Source organism: Lygodium microphyllum, chromosome 17 (genome assembly GCF_053477565.2).
Source record: "Lygodium microphyllum isolate KBCC chromosome 17, Lygodium_microphyllum_v1.1.10, whole genome shotgun sequence".
Classification (NCBI taxonomy): domain Eukaryota; kingdom Viridiplantae; phylum Streptophyta; class Polypodiopsida; order Schizaeales; family Lygodiaceae; genus Lygodium; species Lygodium microphyllum.
In genome coordinates this window covers 122,820,039-122,830,521 of record NC_141151.1, presented here as the reverse complement: position 1 = coordinate 122,830,521, position 10,483 = coordinate 122,820,039, and the positions used below count along the sequence as shown (strand labels likewise).

The 10,483-nt window shown below is 39.3% G+C and overlaps 1 protein-coding gene across 1 annotated transcript; it reads left to right on the top strand.

Moving 5' to 3' along the window:
* Positions 1-9,168: 9,168 nt before the first annotated feature.
* Positions 9,169-10,185, top strand: LOC148022316 (uncharacterized). The gene has a single exon (XM_087696733.1). It carries the CDS (start codon positions 9,169-9,171, stop codon positions 10,183-10,185), a length of 1,017 nt encoding a protein of 338 aa, XP_087552859.1.
* The last annotated feature ends 298 nt before the right edge of the window (positions 10,186-10,483 follow it).

Genomic DNA, 10,483 nt, shown 5'->3' with positions numbered 1-10,483 from the left:
CTAGCGTAAAAAGTAAACATGAGAACCATAACCCCTGTTTGGATAGGAAGATCGTGTCCCTAGGGCCAAAAAGGCCCATCACAACAGTTATCCTTTCGCAAAACATGGTTAGACATCTCCTCAAACAAGCAAAGGAGATTTTACAAAACCCTACTTGGACAGGAAGATCGTGTCCCTTGGGCCAAAAAGACCCATCACATCACTTGGATACGAAGTAGAAAACGACTTAGGCACTAGTAGGGAAGCACATAAAAAACACTCTAATAGAGGTGGTCCTAGTAGAGGTGTTTCTACAAAAAAGTTTTTTTAAAAAATATCAAGGACACACATTGGTGGGCTCATTTCCCAAGAAAGGACATACATTGATGATTAGACATCTCCTCAAACAAGTGATACTAGGAGCTTGCTATAACAAACTTATACTCAAGAAAACCTAGCGTAAAGAGTAAACATGAGAACCATAACCCCTGTTTGGATAGGAAGATCGTGTCCCTAGGGCCAAAAAGGCCCATCACAACAGTTATCCTTTCGCAAAACATGGTTAGACATCTCCTCAAACAAGCAAAGGACATCTCCCAAGCATGGTTAGACATCTCCTCAAACAAATCATTTTAGGATCCTTACTATAATGAAATCTTGTACGAGTATTGAAATCCTTACTATAATGAAATCTCAACATTATTGAAGGTGTTGGTTCTCAAGCTACGTGACATATGCTTGTACCTATTGGTCCTAGTAGAGGTGTTTCTACAAAAAGGATGGTCCTAGTAGAGGTGTTTCTACAAAAAAGAGTTTCAAAAAAAATATCAAGAACAAACATATTCAAATCATGTAATTGACAATTGGACCACAAGTCGCAACAAATTCAACAACCTCGATTATGCAAATGCATCCTGCAAGTATCATATAAGAATATTTAGTGAAAGAACACATTGCATGAGATGCACATTCAGCCCGCAAATATAGTGCACAAGAATGTATAATGAACAAGCATATTGCAGTAAATAAAAGTATTGTACGGTGTTTCATATGCAAAGTAGAAAATGACTTAAGCACTAGTAGGGAAGCAAATAAAAAACACTCTAATCCACATTTACAAACCCACATAGCACCTATGTGGAACACTCTTGAATCTTAGAAGGAACATGGTTGTAGGCTAAAAGGGTGGTCCTAGTAGAGGTGTATGTCATTAAAATACTAGACTAAATCCCCAAGCAAGTGAACACACCTAGGTGACAATGCATGGTGCAAGAGTGTGCTATTATGAATATGGATGTGTCCTACTATGTACATGAGTTGAATTTAGAAATGCACACAAAATATATGCCTTTTCACAAATCAAGAAATGGTCCCAATAGTTTCTAATATAACTAACATGAACTCATCATGATCCATTTTGATAACCTCATTTTCAAACATTTATATGCATTTTTCAATTTTGTAATTTGCTTGAAATTAAACCTCCGTTTTTCATGAAAATTATCCTATAACCAAAACTTAAGGAAAATAAGGATTACAAGGCCTCACCTGGCAGAAGCTGTCCGCATCGCACTAGATAATATATATGATCAATGTAAGATCTGGTAGAATCACTGGATCAAAGGAAGCTATCGAAGAATTCAAAGGAGGGGAAAGCGCACCTGGTCACTGCAATAACAACGTTAGTGCTGGGCGCGCACTAATTAGGCATGATTATAATCATACCAATAATGCCCACCATGTCGCCGTAGCAGACCTAGGCCGGGTGCTCCTATGGCAAGAATGCCCTCGTCTATGCTAAGTGACAGGGCTGGGCGAGAATGCATTCACAGGTCGGCGTGCATTCACAAGTCGGTAGCTGTGACGGGGCTGGGCGCGCATGGCAGCTCGTCTGATGTGACGGGCCTGGTTGCACGCCGGGCGCAGTGATGTATAATGGGGACGACATTGGGTGTGGACCTTCAACTCTGCCGCCAGCTAGTGGCGCTGCTAGCTACAGCACGCATGATATAACTTCTGTCAGCACTACTAATATTAATCAGGTGCAGGCCGTTCCCAGCTCCTCCATTTAGCTCTGGTGCAGGCCGTTGCTCTAGGTCTCCTACACCACTGTCTAGATCTCCGTATCGAGCTGGATCAACAGAGTGCAAGAATAGAATAGTACGAAAGGAGAAGGATAGTAAAGAAGCGTTGAAGGAAAGAAGGGAGATTATATAAAAGAGAGGGAACTTGGAAGTATCCGTTGGCAGGAATTAGGGGGTAGGTAGGGAATTTGCCATCCTCTTCTTTTACTTCTTCATCCCCTAGACTAAGGGCAAGATCGCCCTCGAGGAGCTCTCCTTCTTCTTCGACCACAGCTTTGGCCACAAGAAGAGGTCGGTAGCAGCTGATGATGATCAATGCCGGGATGAGCTGAACCAGGGCACTCGTGGTGATGTGAATGCTTGCTGAAGCTGCATTAATATTGAATCAACGCATAGCTTCTAAGGCTTAAGGTTTAATTTTAAAGTTGCAATGTTGAATCAATATTTTCACCATCAAATTGCATTCGAATCCTAACTTAAGAGATATTCCCTCCTCTCACTACCAAATAGGTAAACTTTACTTACCCTTGTTGTACTTATATTATATAGCCTTGAGAGGTGAGCCGCACACATGATAAGATGGTAGTCACAATAAGCGTAACCAATTAACTTGGTAGTTCCAACATGGGCACACATTTGACATAGTTTAACTATCCCAAGGTTTAATTTCTTTGAAGAACATAAGGCACACATTTGGCATAGTTTAATTTCTTTGAAGAACATGAGGCCTACTCGTAAGCATGTACGTGTTAAATGTTTGCATGTATGTGTTAAATGTTAATCCACTATATTAAACAATTGCCCTTCATTTCATCAACTATTCCCTATTTGAGTGTAAGAAAATGTGGTGACACGTCTAATGAATCTATGTATAGTGTACTAAGAAAACGTGGTGGTAGGTCTAACGAATCTATGAATAATGTAAACAAATGTGGTGATAGGTGTAATGAATCTATGTGTAGAAAACAACTTTGTTTTTATAGCTATCATATATGTTGTTCTAGTACATCTTACTTTCAAATAAGGATCAAGTCATTTCTGATGCAATGTGACTCCTTATTTCTTGTAGTGTCATCTAGCATGATGGTGAATACACAGCCTACTAATGTACCTTGAATTGGCTTTTTTGGTTGTCATATATGTACTCCCTCTCTTACTCTCCTTTTGGATTTCATATGGATTTGTTTACCCCTTTGAGCTACTTCTAACATGAGAACTATTTTCATTACTTGCATTAGGGTCAATTATGATGAAAAGAACTCAATGGAAAAGAGAGACTGCATAATTGTTGAAGTTGTAAATCATGAGTTTATGTTTGCCTTATCTATGAATTGTCATTATCATTCATGCCAACAAAGGGTTTTCCTTTTGAATAGATTGTGGTGGTAGATGTGGATAAAGTAATTGTAGTTAGCAAGCAACCATTGCTTGAACGAGTATGTTAGAGCTTGAGTGCAAGAGATGAAAGACCAAGATGGCATGAATTTTTGAATAACAAGAATACCTTTAGAGTGGTGGATGTTAACCCCTCTATTCTATAGTCAAGTGAGGTATTAGGGCTATCTCTATTCCCTTCTTGCTTAGAGTTTCTTCATGGTATTAGAGCGTGATATGCTCTGTGACATTTGTCAAGTAAAAATATTATAGATGTATTGCTGAAGAAGCATGTATAGAGGAAAAGGGGCTAGCAATGGAGTTCAACAATTGGTGAGAACTGAGTGACCAAGTGTTGACTCATGTTTATGCCCCAACCTCCACAGCGAATGATCTTTTTGAGCCACCTTGTCTAGATCGGTGATGGTAACCTGGCACCATTAATTAGTGCTCCGAAATCCCTCCAATATTTAGTGCTCCGAAATCCCTCCAATATGTAAAGAGTCATGTAATATATGATCAAAGCCTCCAACTTTGGCTTTCATTGGCTTGGTTAGTAAGCTAACTAAATTTCGAGTTGGCAGCTTATTAAACACTTCTTGTGCTTTTGCAAGCAAGCTAAGTTCAACGCACATATCTACCAATACAATGCCACAACTACTATATCATGTGTATTTCTTAGCCCTTCTATGCCACTTCTATGCATCCACATGCCTTGAAGATGCAACCAAACGTGACTAAATAAGCCCCAGCTTGTGTACCTTGGTATGTATCTTTTTTCCCTTCTTTGATACAAGCTTTCATAATGCAAGTATGGGTGACCAAATTTGTAGACACTCACCTTTGAGATATTGCCAAAACATCTCAAAGCTTCGGCACCATGTCCATGCTTTGCCTATCTCTAGTGATCAAGGCAGTTCAAGAGACTTTGTTTGGAACTGGAACTTGTCAAACACTTCTTTTCCTTTTGCGAGTGCAACACACTTTGAATACACATAGAGCTAGGCAACACCAACACAGATGTCCTTTTTAAGAAACCTTATGTTGATGATATCTATATGCATCATGCTACCTCAATGGAGGTCTTACAAAGCTTCTTTGGCTTCATAGCTAATTAGGTAGAAAACATGCAAAACCCTACTAGCCATTACTAAAACCTCTTCTTCCACACTGTCTTTCATGTGCTATATACCCTTATTCTTCTAATCCCCACTAAAATCAATAGATTGCATGCTATCCTTTTTCCTATAAGATTTGCTAATGTGAAGGGTTCCTAATCTATAAGAGAGCTAATTCATATTCAAAGAACCACATAGAAGCTTGAAGAAGAATTCAAATAAAATAAAAGTATGTTCTACACAATGCATACTAGATGTTCTATACAAATGTACTTGTGTGTCCACACTCGCACTTCAATTTCTCCAGACATGATATGTACATGTGGACTAATGTATTGCATCTTACTCTCACACATGTACAAATTTCCCCAAAGACCTTGTACCCTAGTTCTTATCCTAAGGTACTTGAAAGTGTGTGTACAAATGCATCTACAATGTGTGAAAGTATTTGCACTCTTGTCCAAGAATCCTGCAAATTTGGCCTTATATATTACCTAAGTGCATAAGGTAATCATCTGCTTCAATATGTCTAAGTAATTGAGTGGATAAGGTGTTTTTTTAGTAAAATGCTATGAGCCATAATGACATGGGATGGCCATTTTCTAGCTTGCCATCCTAGACCTAGCTTATCCTCAAACCAACCCACATCCCAATCCCATCCACTTATAAGAGCCCTCTTTGATGGTGACAAAGGAGGGCAATTCTAGTCCACATCCCCATTCCCATTCCCATTCCCAAAACCATCCACATCACTATGCTATGAGCACTAAGTAGTAGAGTGTGATGGTGGTATAGTGTCTAAGTATTATATAAGCATGTGCTAATGCTACCTAGAGTGATTCATGAGTGCCTAATGTGGCCTAAATTGTTGAGTGAGGTTATTGTCATAAAAAAATGAAGTTCTCAATGTGGTCAGAGGGTGCCTCATGATCAAGGGTAAGAGAGTGGAGATGGTAAAGTGAGTTGAAATAAAGTGCATGATTATGCAACTACGTGACTATGTGATTGAGTATGTGCACGTGGAAGAGTGTGCTTGAATTTTTGCCTAATTAAACATGTGGCCAAAGTGCTCCAAGTAGTTAGGACAATGTGCTTCAAGTGATCGAGTTCTCCAATGTGGCTAAACAATCATGTGGCCTATCTACATAGTAGTTGAGTGGACTAAGGTGCTTAAGTGGTTGGGTGAAAAAGGCAATGTGTGATCCACATGATGAAGAGGGGAAAGACAGTGCGGTTCAAGGGTACTAACCAATGTGGTGAATGCTCATGCATAGCCATGGTTGATGCAAATATATACCCATACAATATTGATAGCTTGTAGATATGTTGCAAGATGAGACTCATGTAGGTACTTATGATATAGGGGAGATGCCATGTACACCTCAACCTATAGCCAAGTGAGAAAAATGCTACTCGATGCAATGGGAACAACACTCCACTCGTCAATAAGCTAGTTACTTGTGCACAAGTGAGAGATTAACTTCTTCAACTAATCTTGCTAATTCTACGTCCCTTAAGATAATCTATGAAGTATGTGGTGTAATATTTTAGTGGTTCACTACACCAATACTTCAACCATTACTTTGCTGCTATGATCATAAACCATATGTAAGAATCAACTCCATGGTATTAGAGAGATGATTGCAATGGAAAATTGAGCCAAATTAATTACAAAAGCATACTATAACTAGCAAACAGTATAAATGAAGATGACTCAATCGCACTCAAAATGATTAGTTCTAACATAAGCCTCAACTTAGCTCTGATATTTTATTTTTAATATTATAATTACAATTAATTAATGAAAAATTTAATGAATATGAATAAAAGAAAAGAAAATAGAGACAACAATGCACTCTAAATACATGAGTACAATCGTTTTAAAGCTAAAGCGTATAAATAGCTTTATGTGATAACAGTCTCCATAATAGTAATAATTTCACATTGCACTCTACTAGTGATCAATATTACAATCATTACATCTCTATACTTGTCTAGTTATTTGCTCACCAAAAGTAAAACAAATTAATTGCCTATTATCGTCTGTTTAGCACAATATGATAATCATCACACATATAAAAAGTTAGAATTGTACTACGAATAGGTCAAAATTAATGAGAATCCACAAAATGACTAAATACAACTTATTTTTATAGAAGTAACACATGATGTATAAGCCTGTCTTACTCTCTATATTCTTAACCTTAAATTAGAATTAGACTCAATATATACTAGGCTTATACGACATTAAAGGTTAGTGTTAGGGCTAGGCTCGTAGTAAGGTAGAGCTTAAGCTTAGGCTTAGATTTAGATTGGATTAGTTATATAGGCAAGGTATATGCATAGGCGACTAAATACAACTTATTTTTATAGAAGTAACACATGATGTATAAGCCTATCTTACTCTCTATATTCTTTACCTTAAATTAGAATTAGACTCAATATATACTAGGCTTATACTACATTAAAGGTTAGTGTTAGGGCTAGGCTCGTAGTAAGGTAGAGCTTAAGCTTAGGCTTAGATTTAGATTGGATTGGTTATATAGGCAAGGTATATGCATAGGCTCCTCATACAGACAAACTGACAAAGGCTATAGAGTGGCTAGACATAGGTATGCCTAACTAAATACACAAGGGGTAGGCATAGGGTACACGTATGGCAAGTTAGGAAAATACTAGGCATACTATAAGCCAATCCTATGTGTATACATAGTCTAAGCATATTCTAGGAAGAGTTTAGACATAGGGTAAGCATATGCTAGGAGCCAACGCCTAACACAACCCTATCCTATTCTATGGTTACCTTGTGCCTAGAAAATGCCAGATATAAGTTGTATTCTTATGCATAGCATATAATGTTCCTACTTTATATTATCGAGCCAATGCCTAACCTAGCATGTGCTTATCCTATGCGTAATGTATAAGCTAGGCTATATATAAGCTATGGATAGGCTAGACTAAGCATAGGCTACACAAACTAGTGAGTATAGCTATAAGTGTGGAATCGAAAGCTTAGCTCATAAGTGAGTAATATACAAATGTAAATTTCAAATAAACTAATATTTATTTACTAGTTTTACCTAGCAAAATCGTGAGTCTACGTTAACTTGAAAGACTATCCATAATTTCCTAGTTAGATGATAGTACTTGCTAGTTATGACTAGTGAAAAAAAAATCCTAGTTATGTTGATATTGTTACTAGATATACAATAACTTACTAGATAAGGCTTCAACTTTCTAGATACTATCTAAGAAAAGGGATTTACTAGTTAGAAGAGATTCGTGATGACAAAATTATCTAGTTATAACTAGAAAATTCTACATTCTTCCTAGTTTGGTTGCTATTCTTCCTAGTTATAGTGTGAACTTTCTATATAGTAAGTGGTTTAGAGTTTCTTGTGAATTACTCCGCCCATGCAGCTGAACATTCCCAATTGCCAGAAGATGGGTGAGGATATATAGGATAGATTCCAGCTCCTCCGTTCGCAGTTTAGTGGAAGGCGTGTGCGGCGTTCGCTGAAGCGGGCCGCCGACTCGCCGGTCTCTTCTTGACGACAACGTTGATGTTTTGTTTTACGAATCAGTATCTACTTTATATCGCACAAGCTAGGATACCTCTTGATTTTTCTACTGTGGTGGTTGGATTATGTACTGTTCCTCGAGCTAGGAATCAGGATATAGTACGTCCGAAATAGTTTATTTCTCCTCATCCTAGTACTTTTATGTCCTTTAGGCTGGTTTCACAAGGACCGGCGGCAGCAGCTGCCGCTCGGATCCTGCAAACCAGAGCACGCCACGTGCTTGCCCCCTTTCACAGTGGGCGGCGGCAGCAGTGGCTTGCTCATGCCACGTCCTGGCAGGTGCGCTGTGCAGTTGTACCGACCCCCCCCTCGCCCAAGAGCGCTGCCGTCTGACAAAGATGCCACGTAAGCGCTGATTTCGGCGTTCACAGCTCACTCATGAACGTTTGCATTTTCCAACGGTTGCATTTTCCAATGTCTACACATTGTTCAAGGAGCTCTTGCATTTTTTTCCTATAAATTGAAGCTTTGTGTTGTACTTCCTTTGCCACTGTGAAGTCCAAATCAAGACTTGTTTGCCCTTCTATCAAGCAATTTCGGTGACCACCTTTGAAGTTTGAGCTTTTTTTTTTCAAGCTTTTATTGATTGCACAATAGATTTATTCAATAGCATACTAACACATTTGCTTCAATTGTGATGTGCAGGTGCAAATCAACAAGGTTTCGAAGGTACTTGCCAATTTCTTTGGCCCTCTTTGGCTTCTACATCCTCTACATGACAACTCTCCACCAAATGGCCTCTCACTCTTCCACCATACACCCTCTCTCTCTCTCCCTCTATCCACCAAATGGCATTGCTCTCTCTCTCTCTCTCTCTCTCTCCACCATATGGCAAATCTCTCCATCATATGGCCTTTCCCTCTCTCCACCATGTGGCCTCTCTCTCTCTCTCTCCACCATATGCCCTCTCTTTGGCCTCTCTCTCTCCCATCTCTCCACCAAAGGCCTCTCTTTTTTATGCTTGTAATTTTGTTTGAAGGATAAATTTTTGATCATGACCAATTCTTTTTTGTTTTCTTTCAGGTACATTTTATGGACCCTACTCACTCTCAACCATTTGATTCTCAAATGGAGGATGACACACCTCTCTCCCAAATGTTTACATCGCCACCACAATACCCCTTCTCATCCGCACATTTTCCAATGCCTCCTCATGGCTTTACGGCCATGTTAACCTCTCCCTCTCCCGCCTCTCCCTTCTTCTTTAGACCCCCACCTCCAAATGTGGCTTTTAAGCCACCAAGTCCTCATCACGAACTATCAAAAAATTCACCTCCAAATCCAACGAAAGAAACTACACCATCACGAGCCAAAACTTCAAAGAAGCATGGGGCTAACCACAGGGACGAATTGCAAGAGTCTACTTCATCCAAGAGGCCAAGGGCATCCAAGAAGAAGGCGCCAGCAGTTGACCTTACCGAAGACGACGACCTCGACAATAAAAGCAAAGGAAAATGGAAAGATTTTTGGGTGGATCAGCTAATCCACATGCGAGGTGGCATGAGCCATGAATTTAGCAACCCTCAAAAACAGGGGGTTAATTTATGGGCAAAAGTGGCAGATAAACTATCTGCTACTTATCATGATTTTGACAAAGATAGCGAAGCATGTAGGAAGAAGTGGGCACATGTTTTAGGCCAATACAGGGTAGACAAAGCTCACAATAGTGTGTCTGGTAACAATAGAAAATACACTTGTAAATGGTTTGATGTCGTAGACGAATATTATCACAATAGAGCACAGGTAAAGAGTGTATCACATGCTAGCTCTGTGTCATGTAATGACCCCCTAGACACACAAATAGATGAGGAAAATGAGGAGGGGAAGCCACAAAACTCCACTGCCAAGGTTCAACCTACACCTCCATTAGGACGTCAGGGACCTGCCAAAATAGAGGACTCCTTGAATGAGATGGCCAACACAGGCCGTGCTCTACTTGATCATTTGAAGGAGTCTTCTATTCGTCAGGAGGCCACCGAAAACAAACGTTTGGATCTACTAGCTGCCCTCCATGCTACCATGGTCGAATTTTTGAATGCATCAAAATGATTTTGCAATGTTATTTATATCTTCTAGTGTGTTGGTGTGAAATGTTGTAAGCAATGAGAAATCTAAATAATGTGTGTTGCATATTTTTGCAGGTGGACATGGCCATCCCAAGAAGAATTGCATTGTTTTGTGCATGGTTATGCTTTCTTGAGATTACTGAGCTTCTATCACCACCCCCCATGAGTGATGAAGAGTCTATGTTACAAATGTGGTTGTACTTAGTTGAGTGTATGGGTCGATGTATGCATGCAAAAAAAAGTATAAATCGTTGGATAGGGCATACCCGTAGAAAAGCTTG

Bases quoted from the DNA above. Each gene is read 5' to 3' on its own strand.
- LOC148022316 (XM_087696733.1), top strand. From the start codon at position 9,169: ATGGACCCTACTCACTCTCAACCATTTGATTCTCAAATGGAGGATGAC.